This window comes from Macaca fascicularis, chromosome 3 (genome assembly GCF_037993035.2).
Source record: "Macaca fascicularis isolate 582-1 chromosome 3, T2T-MFA8v1.1".
Lineage (NCBI taxonomy): Eukaryota > Metazoa > Chordata > Mammalia > Primates > Cercopithecidae > Macaca > Macaca fascicularis.
The window spans coordinates 45,509,884-45,537,500 of record NC_088377.1 but is presented as its reverse complement, the minus strand read 5'-3'; the positions used below and the strand labels follow the sequence as shown (position 1 = coordinate 45,537,500).

Sequence of the window (27,617 nt, the reverse complement as noted above, 5' to 3'; positions counted from 1 at the left end):
TGTAATCTACAAATAGGCAGCAGGAGACTCAACATAAAACCAGAATTTTAAAAACTTTAACAATTTATTAATCTTATTTTCTAGTAAAATATTCACATAATGTCAAAAGAATGGAATGATAGAGATATACTCAACTACCTTTAATTAATCCCACATAAATATTTAAAATCTAAAAACCTCAGGAGATCAGGAGACTGAGTAGAAATGTGATTCTTCAAAGCAAGTATTGCTTTTCCCTTGTCCTGAATGCAGTCTGTCATATGACCAGTAACTTGCATATGCCCAAATGTTTGCCGAGTGTCTTTTAAATACGCTTTCGGTGAGCCGTCAGTCAATCCAAGAAGAAGATGTTGTTGAACTGCGTTGCACAGAGTTTCTTGACCTCTTCTGCAAAACCGACAGACAACAGTGAGGAGGGAAGAGGCGCTTACTTAAAAGGTTATGTGACATATAATTAAATTCTTCTTGGGTAAAATTAGCAATAGATATTTGCATTGATTTTGACCTTAAATCCCAGAAGACTAGGCAAGAATCTTTTTTTTTTTTTTTGAGACAGAGTCTTACTCTGTCACCCAGGCTGGAGTGTAGTGGTGTGATCTGGTGTGATCTTGGCTCATTGCAGCCTCCACCTCCCAGGTAGCTGGGACGACAGGTGCACACCACCACGCCCGGCTAATTTTTGTATTTTTGGGTAGAGACAGGGTTTCGCCAGGCTGGTCTTGAACTTCTAACCTCAGGTGATCCACCCACCTTGGCCTCCCAAAGTGCTGGACTGCAGGCATGAACCACTGTGCCCAGCCAAGAAATGTTAACAAGACGGGAGAAAACCACCTAAGAAAGCTACCAGGCCTCAGTAGTTTTGAGCATATAACACTGCTGCCCAGCCTGAGGAACTGCAGGCAAAGTGCCCAGGACACCCGGGGAGGGGGTTAGAAGCACGAGGCTGGCGCTGTCGTCATCCTGGGAGAACTGATGGAACAACAGAGAAACTGACAGCGCCCCTGAGCTGCAGACCCAGCGCCCCGCAGACGTGTCGGGATTTTGGTCTTATTGAATTCAGTTTGGATCAGGCTTGTATTAACTGATGTTTCTAATGCACACAATTACTAATGCAAGTGTTAATAATAGAAAAATGTAGTATGCCCGAGAAGATACAAGGGGAAAAAAAGACGCTTACACTGAATTTCCACACAGTGTACATGTGGGGCATCGCCCAAGGGGGCAGCTCTGCCGCGGTGCGGTCCCCTCTCTCCAGGGCAGCCGAGCTGTCAGCAGAGCAGCTGCCGGGTCACCCCGTGAGGTGGGCACGGCTGGCCACTTTGGCGGGAGGGCAGGAGAAAATGCCTTATCATGCTGCCGGTGTTCAGAGGGATCGTTGTAAACGGCCCCATGAACCTGGCCTCTTCTCCCTACAAAAGATACGTTTATATCACAGGATATTAAAAAAGGACATTTGGGGCTGGGCAAGGTGGCTCCCGCCTGTAATCCCAGCTCTTTGGGAGGCCGGAGGATCGCTTGAGGCTTGGAGTTTGAGCCCAGCCTGGGCAACAGAGCAAGACTCCGTCTCAAAAAAAATAAATAAAATAAATTAGCGGGTATGGTGACACATGCCTGTGGGCTCAGCTACTCGAGAGGCTGAGGTGGGAGGACTGCTTGAGCCTAGGAGTTGGAGGCTGTGGTGAACTATGATTGCACCACTGCACTCCAGCCTGTGTGACAAAGTGAGACCCTGTCTCCAAAAAGGGGACATTTCTTAATGCACAGTAAAGTTATTATTATTATTATTTTTTAGATTGTAGAAAATAATTTTCTTTGGGCCACTGTCAAGTTTCCTGTGCTACAGGAAAGTCCCGTCAGTTTTCCAAGAAAGAGAAAAGGGACCAAATGTTGAAAATGTTGAGAGGCACCTGCTTACAATCTCAGCAGACATTTGTTCTATTTCTCATGTTTCTATTTTTTAACCAGGTTTAATACAGTGAAAAAACAACTTTTCCATATCAGCAGCATTAAAATTCTCCTGAAATACCAAATCCTACTTACCGTTTACTTCAATCAGGTTTGCATTTTTTTGATTCAAAATAACATAGAGCTCCCGCCGATCAGACTTCTTTCCAACAACCCAGTAATCACTCATGGCCTTCACGATGATCTCCTCATCCTCATCCACTCTGCAAGAGAAGAGTTTCAGAACGCGCCGTTCGTTATTCACATGGCTAGACGGGGAAAGCAAGCATTCCAAAACGAGAACAGGAAATGGAACGGACGCACGTGGCATTTAAAAGGCTCAGGGAGTCCTGGGCGAGGGAACCGGTGACTTAGGGGCTCCCAAGTGTGTGTCTGGAAGTGGCGCCCATGAAGGTGGTTCAAGCTTGAACCCCATGGAAAGGGCTCTGGGTCATTTGGCTTTGAAGGGACTTTCCGTGTCTTTTTTCTTAGAAAGGGGACACCTGATTGGAGAAGTGGCTGGAATCACCTGGTGAAGTCACTGTTGATGTCACCGAGAATCTTCATTAAATCCGGGTGCACGGAAGTGAGTGACACACTGGGCGTTTTCCTCATGTGAACTGTGCTCTTCTCGGCCAGATTCATGTGGTTGAAGTAAATAAACTTAAACTGGGGTTCTTTCTCAGACCTGTACAAACATGTCACAAAGATGGTAATACCCTGGATGGATATAACCAAACAATACAACTAGATTCTTTTTTACAATCTTTTTGAGATGGAGTCTTACTGTCACCCAGGCTGGAGTGCAGTGACGCAATCTCGGCTCACTGCAATCTCCACCTCCTGGGTTCAAGCGATTCTCCTGCCTCAGCCTCCTGAGTAGCTGGGATTACAGGTGCCTCCCACCATGCCCGGGTAAGTTTTGTATTTTTAGTAGAGACAGGGTTTCACCATGTTGGCCAGGATGGTCTTGATCTCCTGACCTTGTGATCCGCCCGCCCTGGCCTCCCAAAGTGCAGGGATTACAGGCTTGAGTGCCCGCGCCCGGCCCAGCCCTCTTTTTCTAAACAAAGTTTCACGGGAGCATCGCCATCGCCACACGTTCATGTATTGTCTGCTTTCCTGTCAAAATGACAGCTGAGTAGTTGTAACACATACATCTACATACAGCCCGGGACGTCTGAAATGCTTCTTATTTGGTCCTTTACCGAAAAAGGCTGCCGACCCTGCGTTAGGAGAGTAACATCTCATTCCTCCCCCAGTGCGGGGAAGGAGCGTCCCGTGGAAGTGAACCTGCCTTGTGACCGAAGCCTACGACAATATGTATGTAACAAAGCTTTTCCTCCTATCATCCCCAGTGGAAATCATCATAAAACACAGTCGCCTTTTCCACTGCAGTCTAATGAACATTTTAAATGGGATATACCTTTTTATTTCCTAAACTGACTAGACAATGCTGTGACACTGCCTCCCAGGTCAGCGTCTGTGACCTCCTCCAGGACCTAGTGGGAAAAGCTGAGCCTCACCCCTCCCAGGGCCCCTCCCCTCCCCTCACTGCACCCTCAATGCGCACCCTGGGCCTGGGATGGAGCCTGAGCACAGCCCCGCCCCGGGCTCAGAAGCCTCCTCTGCTTGCTTCGGGGTTCGCAGCCATGTTCTGGAGGGCTGGGGGTGCCGGAAATCCGACCTCCGGACAAGTGGGGTACTACTGAAATACTCTACATCTAGGCAAAAAAGAACGTGGAGGATTTAGTTTCCAGGAACATGAAAAGAAACTTCTTATAAAACCAGATTTTGTTTTCAGTAGCTCCCTAAGGCTAAGGAAAGTACAATGACAAGAAAAACTGGAAAGAGTTGCAAATTTAGTCGTCTGCATAGACAAGGAACTTAAATCGGGTGTAAGCTTCTATCCTCAAAACACTCTGTGGGGCCAAGAGCGGTGGCTCACGCCCGTAATCCCAGCACTTTGGGAGGCCAAGGAGGGAGGATTGCCTGAGCCCAGTAGTTCAAGACCAGCCTGGGCAACACAGCAAAACCCTGTCTCTACCAAAAAATATAAAAATTAGCCAGGCGTGGTGGCCCACACCTCTAGTCCTAGCTCTACAGCCGGGAGGCTGAGGTGGGAGGATCACTTAGAGCGTGGGAGGTCAAGGCTGCAGTGAGCCATGATTGCGCCACTGCACTCCAGCCTGGGCAACAGCAGGAGACCCTGTCTCCAAAAACCCACAAAAAAACAAAAACAACAGGTGACACGTTCTCTATGGTCTTTCCATCTGTTAGTTGATAACCTGCATGATCCAAACTGATTTAACTCACTATGCCTCCTTCACAAAGGAAAACCTGGTACTTTCATGGCCAAAGAATTCAATGATTCAGCAGCACTGTCAACATGTAAGCTATTGGCCAGGCATGGTGGCTCATGCCTATAATCCCAGCACTTTGGAAGGTCTAGGTGGGTGGATCACCTGAGGTCAGGAGTTCAAGACCAGCCTGGCCAACATGGCAAAACCCCATCTCTACAAAAATAAAAAATTACCTAGGCATGATGGCACCCAGCTACTCTGGAGGCTGAGGCAGGAGAATCACTTGAGCCTGGGAGGGTGGAGGTTGCAGTGAGCCAAGATCGTGCCACTGCACTCCAGCCTGGGCGACCGAGTGAGATTCCATCTCAAAGAAAACCCAAAACAACAACGTATGAACACTAAGAACATGAGCTTATGCAGAAATGCACAGCATTTTAGTAACTTCTCCAATGTGTAGAGAGCCCATTTAAAAGCAGGACTCAACTTCACAAAGGGCTTTCCATGACCTCACTTTTCACTTTATAATAACTATTTTATATTGAGAAAAGATAGGGAAGGCCGGGTGCTGTGGCTCACACCTGTAATCCCAGCACTTTGGGAGGCTGAGGCTGGTGGATCACTTGAGGTCAGGAGATCAAGACCAACCTGGCTAACATGGTGAAACCCTGTCTCTACTAAAAATATAAAAATTAGCCCGGCATGGTGGTACATGCCTATAATCCCAGCTACTCGAGAGGCTGAGCCATGAGAATCGCTTGAACCTGGGAGGCGGAGGCTGCAGTGAGCTGAGATCAGGCCACTGCATACTCCAGCCTGGGCGACAGAGTGAGACTTTGTCTCAAAAGCTAGGGAGGAAGAATTCAAGGACGTTTCAGTGTCTAGAGAATTAGAGGAGCGAATCCCGCCTCTCTCAGTGTAGACCCTTCAGGCTGCCACATTGAGTACCCAGGCCCAATGCCCCACATCCCAGCCAGTTTCCCCTACACATTTTCACACAACGAGAGGCAAAATGCTTTCAGTCTGCGCACACCAAAACCATGCTGACTACTGCCCATGTGAACGTAACCATCTGGGCCAGTGAAATGGGATGTTCCAATCAGCAGGGAGCTGAGGGAAGGTATTTAACAGAAGACCCAGCCCCAGCTGCCATCACGGGGCAGAAAAACTCAGGTCGGCTTCCCCAGGACCCTTTCCGACAGGCCTGAATGGCACGTATCACCGTTCTCTAGATTCCACGAGAGCACAGGACTGTTACCACCACCCACATCTGTAAGTAAAACTACGCGTGTTTTAAAAGCCGCTCAATGCGTGAACGTGAACAGAAAGCCAAGTACAAACCCAGACATCCTCTTGTTGATGTTAAACTGCTCGCAGATGTCAGAGGCCAGCACCGTGAGCTGGGGCCCGACGACGCTGTCCAGTCTTCGGCAAAAATCCAGCGTTGGCTGGATAGAGGCTGGCAAGTCATGACAAAACAAACCGGTAAGATTCATGTGACTGTCCGATGCTGAACAACTGTATTCAAACGAAAACGTCACTGATCTGGGAAAGCAAACGATGAAACGCTCAGGCCCCTCCTGCTCCTCAAATACAAGAGAAACAGAAGATGGAAAACCGCTTACGTTTCAGATGGAAAAAGGCAAAGACCTCTCACTGTGGAACGGTGACTGAGGTGCACCCTGTGGGGTGGTAAACGGCTGCCGACCCCAGAAACGCCTCAGAAGGTCGTGTGTGTATTTAACATTCCACAGCACTCACGGGCCAGGTGCTGTTTGGTGCTTCGCACACACGACCTCATTCCATCCTCAGAGCCCCCCGGGAGAGGTGCCACCGCTGTCTCCAGCTCGCGGTCGGCGGGGCACAGAAAGATGCCCACATTCTGCTGACTAGTGGGACGACTAGGACTTAAAAAATACGAGCAATGGCTAGTTCAGGAGCCAGGGGGGTCCCAGATGGGGAACAGGCTCCTCTCTGTGCCTCTACATTGCTGACGACAACACATTTATCATTTAATGGGCTGGGTGTGGGGGTTCCCGCCCGAAATCCCAGCACTTTGGGAGGCTAAGGTGGGGGGATCACTTGAGCCCAGGAGTTTGACACTAGCCTGGCCAACACAGCGAGACCCTGTCTAAACAACAACAACAACAACATTAGCTGGGTGCGGCCGTGTGGGCTGGCAGGTCCCAGCGACCCGGGAGGCCCAGATGGGAAGATCACTTAAACGCAGGAGGTCGAGGCTACAGTGAGCTACGATCGTGCCACTGCGCTCCAAGAGTGAAACCCCATCTCAAACAACCCCCAAACAACTGAAACCCCCAAAACATATAAGAACAGGACGCAGCAAAGTACAAAAAGCCTAGTCAGGCTGAAATGAGACGAAGGCGCGTACCCACCGTCGATCATAAAGCACACAGCCGCACTCATGGCCTGGGAAGAGAACAAACCTAAGGTTATGAAACGGTAGAAAAAAGGAGACTTTCATATAATCACAATCTGTTCAAAGTCGACAGGGACAAATCAATGGTAAAAAGATGTTTTTCAGTCAACCAGAGCCATCTGGACGCAGGCTGCCCATTCCGTGATGCGAGAGGAGCGCTGTGCACCTTGTCAGGTGTGACGGTGCCTGTGGGGAGGTGACCACAGACGTCCTCATCAGAGAGCACAGGGAAGTGTCCGGGACTGACGTGAGGACTTAAAATGCTCTTGCAAACCCAACAACACAACACGGAGAGGCAACAAAACCAGAATCTTACTCACTTGTGTGATGGGGACTTAGGGGCTCACGGTTTTCGTCTCTCTGTGTATATTCCAGAGAGAGAATTGGCAGAAACTGTCAATTATTCTTTGACAATTTCCACTGACACAAGTTTACAAAGACAGTAAATGGATATCATCTTGTCTCACTTAATTATAGCAAATAATTGCAGTTATGACATTAGACATAGCAACCTACAACAACCAGGACCACCGATAACCAAAAATGTTTAACATCTATCAAAGCAATTATGGTTAAAAAAGGCTCAACAGGCCGGGCGCGGTGGCTCACGCCTGTAATCCCAGCACTTTCGGAGGCCGAGGCAGGTGGATCACGAGGTCAGGAGATCGAGACCATCCTGGCTAACATGGTGAAACCCCGTCTCTACTAAAAAATACAAAAAAATTAGCCGGGCGTGGTGGCGGGCGCCTGTAGTCCCAGCTACTCGGGAGGCTGAGGCAGGAGAATGGCGTGAACCTGGGAGGCGGAGCTTGCAGTGAGCTGAGATCCCGCCACTGCACTCCAGGCTAGGCGACAGAGCGAGACTCTGTCTCCAAAAAAAAAAAAAAAGGCTCAACAGAACATCAAGCCTATCAAGCCTGACGATGAAAGCCACAGACTTCCTTCTCTGAGCTCTCCTCCCTGGCAACCACTTTAAACTGTTATTAGACAACGGGCTTATCCTAACTCTTTAGCGTATCCTCTTTAGACATCGTATTTACTTCCTGCTCATGTCATGACACGTGTGACCCCTCATCTGCCTTCCCCCCTCCTCCTCTACGGTTTACAGCCATTCTATTTCCTCCGCTGGCCGCCTTCCACCAGCCACAGGCCTCCGCTCCTGAAATCACATTCCCACCTGCCCCAGTACCTCTTCCCACTTCCGAGAGCGAGATCCTGTCTCAGAGATGAAAGATCTCAAATCAGTGACCTGACCTTTCGTCTTAAGATCCTGGACAAAAGGAGTCAACTAAACCTAAAGCAAGTGGGGCCGGGTGCGGTGGCTCACACCTGTAATCCCAGCATTTTGGGAGGCGGAGGCAGGTGGATCACCTGAGGTCAGGAGTTTGAGACCAGCCTAACATGGCGAAACCCCGTCTCTACTAAAAGTACAAAAAAATTAGCTGGGCGTGGTGGTGTGCGCCTATAATCCCAGCTACTCAGGAGGCTGAGGCAAGAGAATCGTGTGAACCTGGAAGGCAGAGGTTGCAGTGAGCCGAGACTGTGCCAGTGCACTCCAGCCTGGGTGACAAAGTGGGACTGTCTCAAAAAAAACCAACAAAGAAACCTAAAGCAAATGGAAGGAAATACTAAAAGATGAGAGCAGAAACAAACTCGATAGAGAAAAATCATAGAGAAAATAAATGAAACCAAAAGTTAGTTCTGTGAAAAGACCAACATTGAAAACCTTTTCCTTTTTTCTTGTGAAGATTCCAGAAGTATGAAGAACCTTCAGCTAGACTGTAGAACAAGAAACAAACAGAGAAGACTCAAATTACTAAAACCAGGAATGAAAGAGGAGACATCACTACTGACTTTACAGGAAAAATGAAGGAATATCTGGCTTTACCTGTAATACCATGAAAACCCACATGCCGACAAATCAAATCAAACTGAAGCAGACAAATTCCTAGAAAGACACAAACTACCAAAGCTGACTCAAGAAGAAACAAAATCAAAATAAACCTCTAACAAGTAAAGAGATTAACCCATTTATGCTGGAGGCTGTAAATCTTTTCTGTGAAAAATGAGACCTTGGCGATGACCTTCAGCAGGATATAAATAACTCCCACAAGCTTAGTGTTCCAATAATGGAATGCTACGCACAGTTAATTAACTTTAAAACTTCCCACAAAGAAAAGCCCAGATGCAGAGAGCTTGACTGTGAATTCTATGAAACATGGAAAGAAGAATTAACACCAGTGCTTCACTGTCTTCCAAAAAAATAGGAGGGAACACTTCCCAACACTTTCTATCGGGCCAGCATTGCCCAGAGATATCACAAGAAAACAAAACTACAGGCCAATATCCCTTACAGCCCAAGCCCGTACAGCACCCGCTCCACCTCTGGAGGGCTGGAGACTAAGGCCGGTCACACAGGGCCAGCTGTGTCTCTGTGGCCAATCCCCAGTAAAAACTCTGGATCTCGAGGCTCAGGTGAGCTTCCCTGGATGGCAGCACTCCATAGAGACTGCCATACATCCTCGATGGGGAAACAGGCACTGTGCTGTCCGCATGACCCCAGCGGGAGAGGACAGCCGGAAGCTCACACCGGAGCGGGACTCCATCTCAAAAACAAAAACCAAAAACCAAAAATCTAGAAACCCAAAAAACCAAACAAACCTAAAGCAAATGGAGTCCTTCCATTGGTGGTTCCTGGGCCCTGCCCCATGTGCCTCTTCCCTGGGCTGATTTTAACCTGTATTCTTCTTTCACCATAATAAACCACAGCTGTGCGTATATTCTTCCTTATCCCTGGTTTTGCTTCCCGTGGTTTCGGTCACGTGAGGGACAGTGTAATAAAATACTGTGGTAAGGGGGAAGAAAACCACATTCTCATTACTTTTATTGCAGTGTATTGTTATTGTCCAATCATGATTACTATTACTTTTTGTGAGATGGGGTCTCACTCTGTCAGGCTGGAGTACAATGGCACTATCTTGGTTCACTGCAACCTCCGTCTCCCAGGTTCAAGTGATTCTCCTGACTCAGCCTCCTGAGTAACTCGGATTACATGTGCATGCCATCATGCCTGGCTGAGTTTTATATTTGTAGTAGAGGCAGGGTTTCACCATGCTGGCCAGGCTGGTCTCAAGTTCCTGGCCTCAAGTGATCTGCCTGCCTCGGCCTCCCAAAGTGCTGGGATTACAGGTGTGAGCCACTGTGCCCGGCCTTATTATTGCTATTAATCTCTTACTGTACTGAATATGTATAAATTAAACATTATTATCACAGGCATGTATGTACAGGAAAAACACAGTATGTGAAGGGTTTGGTACTGTCCCTGGTTTCAGGCACCCCCTGGGGGTTCTGGAACACATGGCCTTTGCCTCGGGCGTACTGCTGTAGAAAGCCTTTTCTGAGTCCTGTAGTACTTCTAGTGAACTCTTACCCTAAAGGTGGTCATGGGGACTCCCAAACTCGCAGCTGGTGTCAGAAGTGAGGATGGTCTTGGAGACTCATGAACTTTGCAACTAGAAATCACTAAATTGTACATTTTAAGTGTACAAGGGTGAGTTGTACGGTACGTGCATTGTATCTCAAAGTCATTAAGAAAAAGATTAAGGACCCTTTAACACAACGACAATCCCATTATCACGCCCCAAATTATGTCTATAGATTGACTCTAAAAGCAGAAATGCAATCAACAGCATATTACACACCAGGCTTATGGAGATTTCAGAGTCATTACCTGGGTCATTCAAAGGGGAATGATTTTTTTCTTGAGATGGGGTCTCGAATTTTCGCCTGATCCACAAATGGACATTCTTCCTACTCCAATTCATGCTCTAAATTACACCTCCAACATTTTGGTTTGCTTTTTCGACCACATCTTTTTGTAGGCTCTTCCTGGAATCTCCCCTTCCCTGCCTCTGTCACAGCCCAACTTTGACTCTCTCAAGCACGCCACGTGATGAACGAAACATCTTTTTATTTTGGCGGCTTGAACCCTGGAGCCCTCCCTCCTCCTGCTCGGTCACAGAGGTGCTGGGGTTGGGGTGTTGCCAGCAGACCTTAAGAGCCTGATCACCCCAAGATTTCCTTGTACCGTCTCATGCGTGAGAACTACTGCTCTGGATTCCCAACTGTTCTTTCCTGGTTTGTTCACTTATTCTGCTGACAGATGACCCTGTGTGACACCCTGAGGAAGGGTGCATGAGGGTAAACTTTTTGAGGCTTTTCATATTTAACTTTTTTTTTTTTTTTTTTTTTGAGACAGAGTCCTGCTCTGTTGCCCAGACTAGAGTGCAGTGGCGTAATCTCAGCTCACTGCAACCTCCACCTCCCGGGTACAAGTGATTCTCCTGCCTCAGCCTCCAGAGTAGCTGGGATTACAGAGGCGTGTGCCACCATGCCCGGCTAATTTTTTGTATTTTTAGTAGAGACAGGGTTTCCCCATGTTGGCCAGGCTGGTCTCGAACTCCAGACCTCAGGTGATCAGCCCACCTCGGCCTCCCAAAGTGTTGGGATTACAGGCGTGAGCCACCGTGCCCAGGATAATGTCTTCCTTTTGTCTCATCTGTGGTTGACAGCTTGGCATGGCAAAGAACTCTATGCTCAAATTCATTTTCTCTCAGAACTCTGAAAGTCTCTCTTCCACTGTCACATAATGTCTGGTGCTAGATATGAAACTGTTGATGCCAGTTTCATTATTTTTGAGACAGGGTTTCACTCTGTCACCCAGGCAAGAATGCAGTGGTGTGATCATAGCTCACTGCAGCTTCCAACTCTTGGGCTCAAGTGGTTCTCCTGCCTCAGCCTCCTGAGCAGCTGGGACTACAGACGAGCACCACCACGCCTGGCTAATTTCTAAACATTTTTCTGTCGACACACGGTCTTACTATGTTGCCCAGGCTGGCCTCCCAACTCCTGGCCTCAAGTGATCCTCCCACCTTGGCCTCCCAAAGTGCTGGGACTGCACCTGGCCCATTTCAATTTTTTATTAATAGATACAACTCTTCTAATTAGTGGATACTAATTTTTTAAAGTTCTTGTCTGTCCTCGGAATCATTTTTGTTTCTTTTGAGACCTCTACTTTTGTTTTTGCAGCCATATTTAACAATGAGGGAACGAGAAGGCTCACCAGGCTTCACTCAGAGTAGGATGAAGGTCTCAGTTCCGTCTGGGAGACAGAAATGCCAGAATGAGCAGGGCCTCATTCTCAGGGGCAGACATCCACGTTAGCCACTCGGGGTCTCTTCAGACTGTTTCCTTTCTTTAAACAGACCCTTTCCTTTCTTTAAACAGACCATCAGCCAGGGATGGATGCTCAGCCGCGGGCCTATCTGTTTAAGGATTGGGGAAGGGGAGGCTGACTGGCCTCTCTGCCACACTTCACTTCCCCACCTTTCCAGGCCCAGTCCCCACTCTGACAACTCAGGTGACCCCTCCTCCAAGTCAGGAGCTTCTCTGGGCTTCCGCAGGGCTGTGGGTCCTTTGCCTTAGCACAGGGTTGCCACTCGTATTCCAGGCCTGTTCCGGCACCGCCCTCCATCAGGCGTGGCTGACAAGTCCCGTCTACCTTCCAGAGACGGACAGGACTCCCTCATCCTGACACACCCCGCTCCTTCCTGTTCCCCAACAGCATCATTTCTGAGCCTTTATGAATGAAAACTTCTCCGCAGCCTCAGGCAGGAAAGAAGAGAAGCACATACGCATGCTCGACTTCTTTCTTGAACCAAAAACTGCCTTTAATTAGAAACACAACCTGAGTACATATCCTTACAAGATGATGTCCTGACAGAAACAAATACGATCCTTATGGAATTAGCAAGCCCATAGCCTTAAAATCAGAGCAAAAGCAACATGCACAGACACGTGGCCACGGCCCCCATCTAGAGCCATTTCGAGAACAGGGAGCACCAACCTCTGACAGCCTTTGGTTTGAGAGCACGTGGGACTTCACACGTTTATGAATCACCATCTTAAACAGTTCCTCTTTCACTAATAACAAAACTGTTTAAAAGGAGCTGAAAATAAACTTACTACTCTAGAAGAACACCCATTTTGAGTTTTACCATAATCAGAACTTCCAACATCTTTTCCAAGAAACATTTAAGAGGTTTGCATACGCACTCGTGTACACGTACAAGAAAGATCGACTTCAGTATTAATCAGTAACGCTGGAGGGAAAAAAGTTGTTACCTTATAAACAATTAAATGGAGCTCTTCATAAGCGTCATCTGTATTTACAAAAATTTTGGGGAATCTGCATTTTGCATCCGGATCATTAAGGTTCAAGGGTCCGGTAAGAAATCTTAAAAGCAAGAACAGACATGGCTTGATTCAATGAGGTGAATTAGAATCAGGAATCTAGAAACAGAACACATTCCTACTTAATATTCACCAGTTGCTTTCGATGCCAGGTGCTATTTGGATAACACCGTATCAGAATACACTGGCCGGGCTTGGTGGCTCACGCCTATAACCCCAGCACTTTGGGAGGCCGAGGTGGGTGGATCACCTGAAGTCAGGAGTTCAAGAGCAGCCTGGCCAACATGGCAAAACCTTGTCTCTACTAAAAATACAAAAATTAGCTCGGCGTGGTGGTGGGCACCTGCAATCCCAGCCACTCTAGAGGCTGAGGCAGGGGAATTGCTTGAACCCGGGAGGCGGAGTCTACAGTGAGCTGAGGTTGTGCCACTGCACTCCACACTCCAGCCTGGGCGACAGACACTCCATCTCAAAAAAAAAAAAAAAAAAAAAAAAATTGGCGGGGTATGCTAAAGTAAGTTTTAACTCATTGGAAACATAAACTTTCCTTGTTGGTTACTGTCAATCAGATGGCACAAAGATATTTCAATGTTCATATTATCTTTACCAAAAAGATAATAGGCCAGGCATGGTGGCTCACACCTGTAATCCCAGCACTTTGGGAGGCCAAGGTAGGTAGATCACTTGAAGTCAGGAGTTCAAGACCAGCCAGGCCAACATGATGAAACCATGTCTCTACTAAAAACACAAAATGAATTAGCCAGGCATAGTGGCTTGTGCCTGTAGTTCCAGCTACTGGGGAGGCTGAGGCATGAGAATTGCTTCAGCCTGGGAGGCAGAGGTTGCAGTGAGCCGAGATCTTGCCACTGCACTCCAGGCTGGGTAACACAGCCAGACTCTGAGTCAAGAAAAAAATAAAGGAAAAGGAAGAAAGAAAACCCAGTATCTTAAATCAAAGAACAGAAGTCCTACCTTCCATAGTGCTGAAGATTTCCTGGCATTTCTGCTCTTATTGGAGAATCCCTTCCTGCTAACTGCAAATAAATTTAATGTTGAGAATGACTTATCAGACTTTTTATTTATTTTCCAAGCTTTGAAAAACAGCATTCATTATCTACTAGTTGGTTCCATACTATTTGTCTTTTTCTTTTAGAGACAGGATCTTGTTCTGTTGCCCAGGCTGGAATGCAGTGCGGCATAATAATGACTCACTGTAGCCTTGAACTCCTGAGCTCAAGCAATCCTCCCACCTCAGCCTCAAGATACAGGCATATGTGACCACACCCGGCTAGGTTTTCAATTTTTGGCCAGGTGAGGTGGCTCATGCCTATAATCCCAGCACTTTGGGAGGCCGAGGCAGGCAGATTACTTGAGCCCAGGAGTTTGAGACCAGACGAGTCAACGCAGTGAGACCTTGTCTCAAAAAAAAAAAAAAAAAAAAAAAAAGAGGGAGGACAAGAGGGAGGGAACGAACAAGCGGAGAGAGTGAGTTCAGCTGAGCCCAATGATTTTTGTGTGTTAAGCTCTGAAAATACTTTCGGGAGAACACAGTAATATCATTTACAAGTTCTCTGGGAAAACCGGGAAATTTCAGTACTAGAGTGGAAAGCCAGGTCGGCACTAAGACATCTACTGAAAATTTGGTCTCATGTTGATAGAGGAGAAGACGACACAGGTCGACTGTTTTAAAGATCACTGGCATTTTAAAGGTTCCTAGAACCCGATCCAAAATCCAATTTTTCGGCCAGGAGCGGCAGCTCACGCCTGTAATCACAGCACTTTGGGAGGCTGAGGAGGGTGAATCACCTGAGATCAGGAGTTTGAGACCAGCCTGGCCAACATGGTGGAACCCCATCTCTACTAAAAATACAAAAATTAGCTGGGCGTGGTGGCAGACACCTGTAATCTCAGCTATTTGGGAGCCTAAGGCAGGAGAATTGTTTGAATCCAGGAGGTGGAGTTGCAGTGAGCGGAGATTGCATCATTGCACTCCAGCCTGGGCGATAAGAACAAAACTCTGTCTCAATAAATAAATAAAATATATAAATTAAAAGAAAAATAAAATCCAATTTTTCCTCTACTCAATGACTCACTCCTCTTAAAAACATGCTTTCTGGACTGGGTGCGGTAGCTAATGCCTGTAATCCCAGCACTTTGGGAGGCCAAGGTGGGCAGATCAAGAGGTCAGGAGTTCGAGACCAGCCTGGCCAACATAGTGAAACCCGTCTCTACTAAAAATACAAAAAAATTAGCTGGGCGTGTTGGCAGGCGCCTGTAAATCCCAGCTACTTGTGAGGCCGAGGCAAGGAGAGTCGCTTGAACCTCTCCACCCCCGGCAAAAGTTCGAGACTCCGTCTCAAAAAAAACCCAAAAACACACACAAAAAACCAACGCACCCACACAAAACGATGCTTTCTGTATCACATCTGAATGTCACACACTGGAGAGCTGCATGTGGTTTTCTGTGCTAACTGATACACAACGACATAAATATCACACTAAGACAAAATATACATCAGCAATGATCAGAAACGCTCTCACGCACCACCATCGCACTCCACCCGCCCCCTCTGTGTCCCTGGATGTGAGTAAGTGTGTGCAGCGATGGTCCCCATCATACCTCAGGCTCCATGTGCCTTGGAAAAAGGGAGGTGGTAAGGTATTTGTATAAAATTCTCATGTCGTCTTGTTCTAATCCACTCCTGGAACATCAGAAAAGCACTGGGTTAAACGTTTTGGAATTGTCTTCCGTCTTTCCACTGCTGTGATAAAGTTCATTTAAAAAAAAGCGGTGGCTCAAGCCCGTAATCCCAGCACTTTGGGAGGCCGAGGCAGGCGGATCACGAGGTCAGGAGATCGAGACCATCCTGGCTAACACAATGAAACCCCGTCTCCACTAAAAATACAAAAAAATTAGCTGGGCCTGGTGGCGGCGCCTGTAGTCCCAGCTACTCGGGAGGCTGAGGCAGGAGAATGGCGGGAACCCGGGAGGCAGAGCTTGCAGTGAGCCGAGATCGCGCCACTGCACTCCAGCCTGGGCGACAGAGCGAGACTCCGCCTCAAAAAAAAAAAAAAAAAAAAATTTTTTTCAAGTCATTTTTAGTGACACAGAATAAATTCTAACTTTTTAAAGTCTAAAGCTACATAAAACTCAAAACAATCTATTTTTCTACCTGAGATCAAAATGAGTTTCCTTTTCCCTAACATAATTCTTAGCACTGAGGTAAATCTGAATTTACGTGGTATACTTTGTCAAACTTCTCCAAAAAATTTTAAGCTCTGGATAAAGCTCATTTTTTATTAAAAAAAAAATTTTTTTTTGAGACAACATCTTGCTCTGTCACCCAGGCCGGGTGCAGTGGTACGATCACAGCTCACTGCAGCCTCAGCCTCCAGGGCTCAAGTGGTCCTCCCATCTCATCCTCCAGACTAGATGGGACTACAGGCGTGCACCACCATGCCCAGCTAATTTTTCTACTTTATGTAGAGATGGGCGTCTTGCTATGTTGCCAGGTTAGTTTCAAACTCCTGGACTCAAGCAGTGCTCCTGCCTCAGCCTCCTAAAGTGCTGGGATTACATATGTGAGCCACTGTGCCTGGCCTCATCTTTTTTCAGTTTTCAAGAGATGAGTCTTGTCTGTCGCCCAGGCTGGATTACAGTGGTGCGCCCACAGCTCGCTGCAGCCTCCGATTCCTAGGCTCAAGCGAACCTCCCACCTCAGCGTCCTGAGTAGCTGCGACTACCGGTGCTTTTTTCTTTAACATTGTATCAAGAGGCTCACCTCCTGACTGCGAAGTTCAGGAAGGCAAAGAGTTAAACTGGAGTCCAGGCACTGGAACTTCATCCTAACCTGCAAAAGGCTACTCCTACGTAGTCTTGTATTTTACAAGCCATTTGAGATAAAAAGTCACAAGGGATCGGACTGGTTGAATTCCATGTAGGATTATGCAGGAAACCTCCAAAGCCACACTGTTTCATTTTAGCAGCAGGTGTCTCTTAGCTTCCTGGGTTTTACGGTAACCCCACATTCTCTCCCCTAGTTCCCCGGGAAAATATGGGTGTGCTGTAGACAGGGAACGTGATCCTAGGTCTCAGAAATGTACATGGATTTTAATTCTCCGCATCTCGGTGTAGAAAAAGGAGGAGGAGAAAAACAAGCTTCAGGCAAACCGTCTAATCTGAAATGAGGCAGGAAGGAGCAGCACGTGGAGAAAGCACAGAGAAACTAGCCGGCATCAGACTCTGGAATCAGTTTTTTAAAAGGAGAGAGACAGACAGACAGTGAGGCTGGATCTGGGGGTTTTCTATTCAAGATCACTGAAATATCCTGAAGGTGCCCAGGCGTGGTGGCTCACACCTGTAATCCCAGCAGGTTTTGGGAGGCCAAGGTGGGCAGATCACCTGAGGTCAGGAGTTCAACACCAGCCTGGCCAACATGGCGAAACACCGGCTCTACTAAAAAATACAAAATTTTGCTAGGACTGATAGCACGCGCCTCTAATCCCAGCTACTTGGGAGACTGAGGCATAAGAATCGCTTGAACCTGGGAGGCGGAGGATGAAGCGAGCTGAGATCACGCCATGGCACTGTAGCCTGGGCGACCGAGCAAGTGAGACTCTGTCTCAAAAAAAAAAAATCAAAACAATATACTAAGTAAATACATAAGGGTAATATTTACTCTGCTTGTGACAAATTCTTTTATTTCCCCCTTTTTGGTGGAGACAGAGCCTCATTATATTGTCCAGGCTGGTCTCCAAGTAACTCCTGGCTCAAGCGATCCTTCTGCCTCCTCCTCCCCAGTAGCTGGGACCATAGGTATGTGCCACCGCACCTGGTTTAAAAGTCTTTCTTGGCATTTAAATGAGCAATTCCGTCAAAACGTGCTGTTTTTTTCTTAGGGTCTTGCTCTGTCACCCAGGCTGGAGTACAGTGGTGCTATCATAGCTCACTGCAACCTCAAATTTCCAGGCTCAAGTGATTCTCCGGCCTCAACCTCTGTAGTCTCTGTAGCTGGGACTGTCAAGTGCGCACCACAGTGCTCAGCTTTTTTTTTTTTTTTTGCATTTTTTGTAGAGATACATTCTATGTTGCCCAGGCTGGTCTTCAACTCCTGGTCTCAGGTGATCCTCCTGCCTCAGCCTCCCAGAGTGCTGGGATGACAGGTGGAAGCGATCGCAACTGGAGTAACATGCTGTTTTTCTTGAAGGTTCTTTTTGTTGCTACTTCCTGGGACTGACACCTCCAGTGTGCTCGTGGGGGAGAGGACAACAGAACAGTTCTGTGCAGCCACCAGAGCTGTGCCCTGCTCTACCCCTCGGATGCTATTCCAAGATGACAATGCCAGCAGGATCCCCGGAGCTGGGCACCAGATTGTCCTGTGACTGCAGGCTTCCAAGGGCCAACGCTGCTAGTCACTCTGGCTCCAGCGTCTCCCAGAATGAGCTCCTGGAGGACCCTCCGCTCTTTCGTTCTTCCTCACTCTCAGGAGGTTGCACCCACGGCAGGGCTTGTGTCCGTCCCAGAGATCAGAATCTCAGCTGCTCTTCTCTTTTCGGTGGAGACAAGGCCATGGGCCACTGCTGCTGGATTCCGGCTTGTCACACTACATCTCCCTATCACCGTGGATGCATGTCACTTGCAAGTACCTCCTGTCATTTTCACCTGGGGAGGAGCCACTCCCTCTGCAGATCTGATGCTACAGGAGCACAACTATCCTCCCATCTCCTACATTCCACGGCAGTATTTCACTTTACTAACATCGTGTGCGTATCACACAGAAAGCAACTGCAGCAGAGTCAGTACAGCAGAAGGTTGCCCCATAAACAATTTGTCAAATTAAAAAATAGGTGGAGGCTGGGCACGGTGGCTCACACCTGTAATCCCAGCACTTTGGGAGGCTGAGGCAGGCGGATCACCTGAGGTCAGGAGTTCGAGACCAGCCTGGCCAACACGGTGAAACTCCATCTCCACAAAAAGATTAGCTGGGTGTTGTGGTACGCACCTGTAATCCCAGCTGCTCAGGAGGCTGAGGCAGAATTGCTTGAACCCAGGAGGCAGGGGTTGCAGCAAGCCAAGATCGATCATGCCACTGCACTCCAGCCTGGGCAACAGAAAGCGACTCCATCTCAAAAAAAAAGTAGGTGGGTTTTCACCAGAAATTTGTGTTGTCTTCCTAGGAGATAACAAAGTTCATGTGGAAATCCACCAAGTTGTTTATTAACTGGATTCAAATTTCTTTACAGTAACTTGTTTCTCTCCTTAAAATGGAGCTACAAGATTTTGGCAGGGAAGGTAAATTTCAGGGGAACTAGTTTGGCCTTTTCTATTAGCTGACCTCACGTTATAGTAGTAAAATATGGCCACACCCCTAACTAAGAAACGGGGCTAGGCCAGGTGCGGAGGTTCACACCTGTAATCACGGCACTTTGGGTGGCCAATCCAGGCAAATCACCTGAGGTCAGGAGTTTAAGACCAGCCTGGCCAACATGGTGAAACCCCGCCTCTACTAAAAATACAAAACAGCTGAGCATGGTGGCACGTGCCTGTAATCCCAGCTACTCAGGAGACTGAGGCAGGAGAATCGCTTGAACCCAGGAGGTGGAGGTTGCAGTGAGCCAAGCAAGATCGTGCCATTGTACTCCGGCCTGGGCAAGAGAGTGAGACTCTGTCTCAAAAAAAAAAAAAAAAAAAAGAAAGTGGGCTATAGTCAATGGAAACATAAAACCTGAGGGTCCTGGAACAGCTGCGGGAGGGCCGGCCACTCCCTGCTACGCCTCCACGGCTTCTGTCCACCTACTCTAGGCCAAAAGTGCGCGGCCTCGGTTGCCATCCAGCTCTCAGGGGTCACGTATGCTAGGCAGTCTTGTGACCACCTTGTTCCTACTGCAGGACACAAACAGTTTGACGATAGCAGGTAATTTCCTGGTTTGTATAACACTTTGGATTTCTTAGATTTAAAAAAAGAACAGTAGCTTCTTTAAAAGAAAGCAGGTGCAGTGGCTCATGCCTGTAATCCCAGCGCTTTGGGAGGCCGAGGCGGGTGGATCGCTGAGGCCAAGAGCTTGAGACCAGCCCGGCCAACACAATAAACCCCGTCACTATAAGAAAAAAAAAAAAAAAAAGCTACAAAAATTCCGCTTCTCACATTTGTCATTTTGGAAAAAACTCCAAAAGAAAAATAGGATTCCTAAACCTTACTTGATAGGAACATTTTCTCTTTTTTTTTTTTTTTGGATACTGAGTCTCTCTCTGTTGCCAGGCTGGAGTAGTGGCGCTATCTTGGCTCACTGTAACCTCTGCCTCCCGGGTTCAAGCGATTCTCCTGCCTCAGCCTCCCGAGTAGCTGCGATTACAGGCATGTGCTAACGCGCCCAGCTAAGTTTTGTATTTTGGGTAGAGACAGGGTTTCCCCATGTTGGCCAGGCTGGTCTCAAACTCCTGACCTCAAGTGATCTGCCCGACTTGGCCTCCCAAAGTGCTAAGATTACAGGCATGAGCTACTGTACCCAGCCTTTCATCTTTCTTTTTTTTTTTTTTTGAGACGGAGTCTCGCTCTGTCGCCCAGGCTGGAGTGCAGTGGCGCAATCTCGGCTCACTGCAAGCTCCGCCTCCCGGATTCCCGCCATTCTCCTGCCTTAGCCTCCCGAGTAGCTGGGCCTACAGGTGCCCGCCACCATGCCCAGCTTGTTTTTTGTATTTTTTAGTAGAGACGGGGTTTCACTGTGTTAGCCAGGATGGTCTTGATCTCCTTACCTCGTGATCCGCCCGCCTCGGCCTCCCAAAGTGCTGGGATTACAGGCGTGAGCCACCGCGCCCGGCCCGCCTTTCATCTTTCATGCAACCAGTTTTAAACTCCTCTGCTTGGAAATTTTAACCCAAATGACCCTAGTTCTGCTTTAAATAATCACTGCTTTATTTTGACAGTATCTATGAAGATGCTTCCTACCCAGCCTCCCCCTACAAGTTCCTGTTTGACAACCTGCCATCAATCCAGTCACTGCTGTTTTTATTATCTCAATTTTTTCTTTTAATACCATGCCTCGGGGTGTACCTACCAGATGAGCTGATCATTATAGAGAAACGCAGTGTATTTGACTATACTCAGGCTTTCCTCCATTCTATTAATAAAGGACTGGATTTTCAAATAAGTCATTTTATCCAATGGGAAGAAGCTGATTCCACCAAAAATGTCAAGTAGGTCACATGACTGCAAATGTAGCGTTTGCAAATACTGTGGAAAAAAAGTAAGGCATAAAATTTACTAAGAGTACACTGAATATAATGCTCCTTGATAATCTTATGTCAGACTCATATTTATGGTACAATTACACACTAGCAAACAGCGCAACAATGAGGCCATGGCAAAAACATGGGTAACCAAGTGTGAACTCAGTACCAATTCCAAGATACAAAGTTCAAACATATCTAGTTAATGTTTATTCAGTATTGTGTTTTACCTCTTTTTAAAGTTAAATTTTTTGAGATGGAGTCTCACTCTGTCGCCCAGGCTGGAGTGCAGTGGCGCAATCTCGGCTCACTGCAAGCTCCGCCTCCCAGTTTCACACCATTCTCCTGCCTCAGCCTCCTGAGTAGCTGCGACTAAAGGCACCTGCTACCACGCCCGGCTATGTTTTTGTATTTTTTAGTAGAGACAGGGTTTCACCATGTTGGCCAGGATGGTCTTGATCTCCTGACCTCGTGATCCACCCACCTCGGCCTCCCGAAGTGCTGAGATTACAGGTGTGAGCCACCGTGCCTGGCCCAAAATTTTTTTGTTTTTTTTGGGGGGTATAGACAGGGTCTTGCTATGTTGCCCAGGCTGGTCTTGAACTTTCAGCCTCTGTGATTCTCATGTCTAGGTGTCCCAAAGCACTGGGAACAGGCATGAGCCACTGTGCCCAGCTAGCACTTTAAAGTATTTAATTCTTGGCTGGGTGTGGTGGCTCATGCCTGTAATCCCAGCACTTTGGGAGGCCAAGGCAGGCAGATCATTCGAGGTCAGGAGTTTGAGAACAGCCTGGCCAACATGGCAAAACCCCGTCTCTACTAAAAATACAAAATTAGCTGGGCGTGGTAGCCTGTAATCCCAACTACTTGGGAGGCTGAGACAGGAGAATCACTTGAACTTGGGAGACGAAGGTTGCAGTGAGCCAAGATCACACACTGCACTCCAGTCTGGGTGACAAGAGTGAGACTGTCTCAAAAAAAAAAAAAAAAAAGAAAAAGTATTTAATTCCTTATAGTAGTGCCCTTCAAATTAGATTAACCTAATGAGGGATCTATCCATTAATACTACAGACAGTGCCATCTTTTTTCCCCCCTGAGATGGAGTCCTGCTCTGTTGCCCAGGCTGGAGTGAAGTGGTGCAATCTCAGCTCACTGCAACCTCTGCCTCCTGGGTTCAAGCGATTCTCCTGCCTCAGCCTCCAGAACAGCTGGGATTACAGGCGTGTGCCACCACGCCCAGCCAGTTTTTCTGTATTTTTAGTAGAGGCGAGATTTCACCATGTTGGCCAGACTGGTCTTGAACTCACGACCTCATGATCTGCCTGCCTCGGCCTCCCAAAGTGCTGGGATTACAGGCATGAGCCACCACGCCCAGCCAAGAGTGCCATCTTAACTAAAATCGCGTCTAAATGATACGTAGTCAGGACAACAGTTGTATCCATATGTTGACGTGTAAGAGAGAAATGAGGACAAGAACAGAAACCAGGAGATAATATGCGAGTGGATAATTGTGGTCATTAAAATGACAAAACAAAGAAGTAATTCAGAGAAACAAAAAATTCGAAAATAGCTATGAAAGCTGTTTTAGAGAGAAAAGTTGAACTCAACAATAGACACAGAAGGTATTTTCAGAAGAAAATAAAGAGAATTGTTTCTTCAAGGGAAACTGGACTGGGCGAGTTGGCTCATGCCTTTAACCCCAGCACTTTGGGAGGCCGAGGAGGGAAGATTGCTTGAGACCAGCCTGGGCAAAACAGACAGGACAAGACCCTCTTTTTTTGTTTCCTTTTGAAAAAAAGATAAACTGAGCTTGACAAGGTCGGGTGAAATATGCAAAATTCAATCACAATGGAAGAACAGCACTTGGGACACAAGTCCCTAATGGCTCATCTGACACAGTCCCACAGCCAGTAACTCAGTAACTCTTCCTGCAGCAACACAGCTTATGCCTGTTCAGTAAACAGAGCCCATCCCTAACAATGTGCAACTCCAATAATCACGTTTTCCGTATCAACCAATCCATCACACAAAAGATCAACTGATCCCTCACACAAAAGACGGCTGTTGAGTAAGCCCAGGACAGATGCAGGTAAAACACAAGGAGGCCGAAGATGACTCCAGGACTCTTTAAGAGCCCCGGGGAAACGCAGGAAGCTCTGCCTTACAGCTGGAGGGAGGGTCCAGAGTGCACGCCTCACGCGTTTCCTCGCCTCACGCGCCTCCTCGCTGCTCCAGTTTTACGACGGTCTGTCTCAGGCTCTTTGCCACTTTCAAGTTCTGGGTTTTTTGTACGTAAGAAACGAACTTGTCTGTCCATATTTCTCTAAAAATCTGCTGAATGCTCACTAAAGTTATAAATTAAATTCAAAGTACTTACCCGATGGAAGAATTTCTCTAATCTTTCTTTCAGAAGCTCGACGCCTCCATCTTCCATGGCTTTCAGAAATGTTCCATTAAAAAGCTATGAGGTAAAAGACGGCAGAAAAAAAAATCGATTTCCTATGCTCACTTTTTCAGTAGAACAAGTTCTTTTTTTCCTTTAGATTATTAATTCAGCTCATTAAATCTCCCAGTTCTTTTCAACAGAAAAAATATTTACATGAGAAAAGCTGAGTTAAAAATATAAGTTACAAAAAAATACTGTTAAGTGATGCTGTCTTATATATGAAACTGCCTAATTGCTCTGGGCATCTTTCAAAAATTTCAACTCACCCTGAAGTTTCAATTTATATAAATAATATCACCCAAATTTTTATTTTTCAGTTTTCTTTCAATGAACGGAATCACCATTTTTATCCTTTTTTTTTTTTGAGACGGAATCTTGTTCTATCACTCAGGCTGGAGTGCAGTGGCGCAATCATAGTTCACTGCAGCCTCGACCTCCCAGGCTCAAGCGATCCTCCCACCTCAGCCTCCCAAGTAGCTGGGACTACAGGTATGCACCATAACACCTGACTAACTTGTACAAACATTTTTTGTAGAGATGGGGTCTTGCTATATTGCCCAGACTGGTCCTGAACCCTGGGCTCAAGCAATCCTCCCACTTCAGCCTCCCAGAATGCTGAGATTACAGGTGTGATAACACTGTGCCCTGCCTCACTGAAATGTTTAAATCATAAAATTATCTGCATTCTGTACGTTCCTTGAGGACAGAGACACACGTTTTCATCAGTGGGGACACATTCCCACTCTGAGGCTGAGAGAGAGAAGGGAGTTCAATACTCCCTGAATAAATGTGGGCATAAACCTCACTACCTGTTTCCAAGGCCTCATTATTTTCTTCTCTAAGAGAAATACACAGTCACTTTGCAGTCACTGAAACATTTCTCTTTAAACAACCCTGGAGCCTATATAAACAGGGGTAACTGGTTGGACTCTCGGTTCAAAACGAATGCCAGGCTTACCTTGTACATGCTGTAGCACTGCTGTAGCACTGAACTATAAACCTTGTCCTGCAGACACAAAAACACAGCACAGATCTCAATTCGAGGGAAAACAATGTCTATTGGAGAGATGGCAAAGCTACACTGACTCTTGGCCAAACGGTATAATGTTTATCAACTTGGTCCCACAATAGTTGTGTGCTGAAAAAGTGTTTACTTTTTTTTTCTTTTGTGAGATGGAGTCTCACTCTGTTGTCTAGGCTGGAGCGCAGTGGTGCAGTCTCAGCTCACTGCAACCTTTGCTTCCCTGGTTGAAGTGATTCTCCTGCCTCAGCCTCCTGAGTAGCCGGGATGACAGGTGTGCGCCACCATTCCTGGCCAATTTTTATAGTTTTAGTAGAGACAGGGTTCCGCCATATTGGCCAGACTGGTCTTGAACCCCTGACCTCAAGTGATCTGCCCGCCTCGGCTTCCCAAAGTACTAGGATTACAGGTGTGAGCCACTGTTCCCAGCCAGAAGTGTTTAAATTCTAATTTGTGACTTAGTAAGCCTTACTTTAGGAGGGCTTTCAATGTAGATGAAGAGCAGAAGGTATTAGTGAGATAGGGTACATATACATTTTAAAAAGACTGTGCTCATGTAAACGATAAACATAAACCTTTGCTATATACCCCGAGAAACTTCCGCAAAAGCCACCGAGTTTCAATACGACCAATTGAGGGATTCAACATACTCAGTAATACATTTAAAATAAATAAATAATGACACGTTACCAACAACTCCTCCTCTTGATATTCAATAACTGGTTTTCCATCTTTACTCTGTTTTTCAATTATAGGATTCCGAACAACCTGCAAAGTTTGATAAACTGAAATTATACAATGAATTCATTATACCATGGTTTTTATTTTGCCTTAATTTAAAAACTTTGAACATGCTATAGCACCAGAAACACAACTTCTTAAAACAGCCCCAAGAACAAATAAAGCAAATAGGAAGAACTTGATTTTAAAATTACAACCAATTTTATTTTAATGTTACTTGGACGCAATAGCCAGAGAACTTTCCCAAACTCTGAATAGTAAAGATCACCCATAACTTCACCGTACAATTTCAGAAAGATACACTGTGTATGTAAATACCATGACCATCCAGAAATGTTCTTCTGGTTCATTGAAGAACTGTCTATTCTTCTGGGTATGTAAAGATTTTGCAGGTTTTGATGGGCTAAAGGTCCTACAAAGGTTAAAAAAATACGTTTGGGACAATTCTCCAGCAGAAGTTTTAAGAATTCACTGAACTCTAAAAGGCACACTTAAAGGTATTACCTTGTGAACTGTACAATAGCTTCACACAATCCGACATTTCTAATCTTTTCATTCTTTTCTACCTCATTTGGATGATAAAATAAAATCTTATTTTCCTCCTGAAACATGAAGAAACAGAAGCACATTAATATAAACATTTCATCTTAGCTACTGAAAACGCTAAGTTCAATGTCGACCTCTTGTGTCACACATGCTAATGACAAAACAAAACAAAGACCAGTTTTAGAAACACAGGTATTGTAATTCTAGCACTCTGAGAGCTCGAGGCGGGAGGATCACTTGAGCTCAGGAGTTCCAGACCAGCCTGGGCAACACAGTGAGACCTCGTCTCTATTACTAAAAATAATAAGAAAAACAGGAATTATCTCGTCATGTGCAAATACTGCCCACCAGCCAGAAAGGCAGTTTCGATATTCAATAAGTCACGTTATATCTGAAGCAGCACCAGGTAATTTCTATGAAAACTCAGTCTCTAGATTTCTTTCCTAGTGCTAATTTGTAATACACCAATGCTTGTAAGAAATAAAGGTGTGCACATCTACAGACACACAGCTCCCTGAAAATTAAATCCAGCCAGGTCCCAGGCATTTGAACTAACAAGTTTTTTTTTCTTTTTCTGGAGATGTGGTCTCTGTGGCCCAGGCTGTAGTGCAGTGGCGCAATTACAGCTCTCCTGCAGCCTCAACCACTCGGGCTCAAGCGATCCTCTGGCCTCAGCCTCCTGAGTAGCTGGAACTCAGGTGCGTTCCACCACTCCTGGCTCATTTTTCGATTTTTTTTTTTGCGGGGGTGAGTAAGAGATGGGGATCTTCCTATGTTGCCCAGGCTGGTCTGGAACTCCTGGCCTCAAGCAATAGTCCTATCTCGGCCTCCGGAAGTGCTGGGATTACAGTCTGTCTCTCTCTGTCTCTCTCTCTCTGTCTCTCTCTCTCTGTCTCTCTCTCTCTCTCTCTCTCTCTCTCATTTGGCAGAAAACTTTTACAGGGTCCTCCAAGCTTGCATCGCTTGAGGGCTAGCGTCTGCCACTCTGCTTCCACGCTTCCAGCTGGAGACTAACCACTTAACAAAGCCAAGTTCAATGTTTATTTCCCAGAAGTGACGCAAAGCAAAGCGCAAACAGCCTCAACCTGGGGTGTGGAGTGACAGACCCGACAGGGCTTTATTCCATAGACAGGCATCGACCCAGGACCTGAAGCGATCCCTGCCTGCTGTCAGGTCCCCGCCGCAGTCCCTGGCTCGGACTCGCACCTGACGCAACGCAGGCTAGGTCTGTGCCGCTCGAGGTGGGCAGAACCACAGGACCGCCTCCCCGGGGGCACCGACACCGCCCGCCCCTCGGGCCCGTTGACCCCGCGCGCCGCCCACTCCGCATACCTCTCCTTCTCGCGGCCCGAAGCGCGGGTTGTAGATGAAGAAACTCAGCAGCGCGGGCGGGAACTGCTTCTCCTGGGCAGCCCAGGGCCCGCTCCCGGCCCCGGCCGCCGCTGCAGCCATCCCGACCCGGCCCCCACCTCGGGAGCCTCCCACGGTCGGCCCACAGACAACAGCCACCTGCCAGGACACCGCACTTCCGCCTCCCTCGCCGCCGCCCCGGAAGCGCTCGCCGCCAGCCCGGAAGAAGAACCTGCAGCTCGGTGTCCTCTTCTGGCACCCCTGGGTGGGCTTGTCCGTTTCCTGGCGGAGTATGTGTTTTGCTGGCTCGCGGCGTTCTCTCCTGGCTACAGGCGAGGGCTGCGCGTTTC

At 47.1% G+C, this 27,617-nt stretch overlaps 1 protein-coding gene across 2 annotated transcripts; it reads right to left on the bottom strand.

Annotated features, from left to right (window-relative positions):
• Positions 1-45: 45 nt before the first annotated feature.
• On the bottom strand, positions 46-27,467 carry LOC135970079 (vacuolar fusion protein CCZ1 homolog B). 2 transcript variants are annotated; one of them, XR_012432189.1, is made up of 15 exons: positions 27,250-27,467; positions 25,876-25,973; positions 25,690-25,783; positions 25,321-25,398; positions 24,568-24,615; positions 23,541-23,624; positions 20,992-21,167; positions 15,557-15,638; positions 13,909-13,970; positions 11,807-12,979; positions 6,641-6,674; positions 5,586-5,703; positions 2,474-2,632; positions 2,041-2,168; positions 46-387 (listed from the first exon to the last, which is right to left on the bottom strand). XR_012432189.1 is itself a non-coding variant. In XM_065541633.1 (15 exons), exons 1-15 carry the CDS (start codon positions 27,367-27,369, stop codon positions 332-334), a joined length of 1,449 nt encoding a protein of 482 aa, XP_065397705.1. In that variant the 5' UTR covers positions 27,370-27,467; the 3' UTR covers positions 46-331. The 2 variants fall into 2 exon arrangements, 1 of the variants encoding a protein (XP_065397705.1); XM_065541633.1 differs by having other exon boundaries at positions 12,868-12,979.
• Between the last annotated feature and the right edge of the window lie 150 nt (positions 27,468-27,617).

Bases quoted from the DNA above. Each gene is read 5' to 3' on its own strand.
- LOC135970079 (XM_065541633.1), bottom strand. From the start codon at position 27,369: ATGGCTGCAGCGGCGGCCGGGGCCGGGAGCGGGCCCTGGGCTGCCCAG. The intron at 24,616-25,320 runs GTAACGTGTCAT...TTGTGTCTGCAG, and splicing joins ATCAAGAGGAGGAGTTGTTG to GACAAGGTTTATAGTTCAGT. The intron at 15,639-20,991 runs GTAGGTACACCC...CTGATGTTCCAG, and splicing joins TATAATGATCAGCTCATCTG to GAGTGGATTAGAACAAGACG.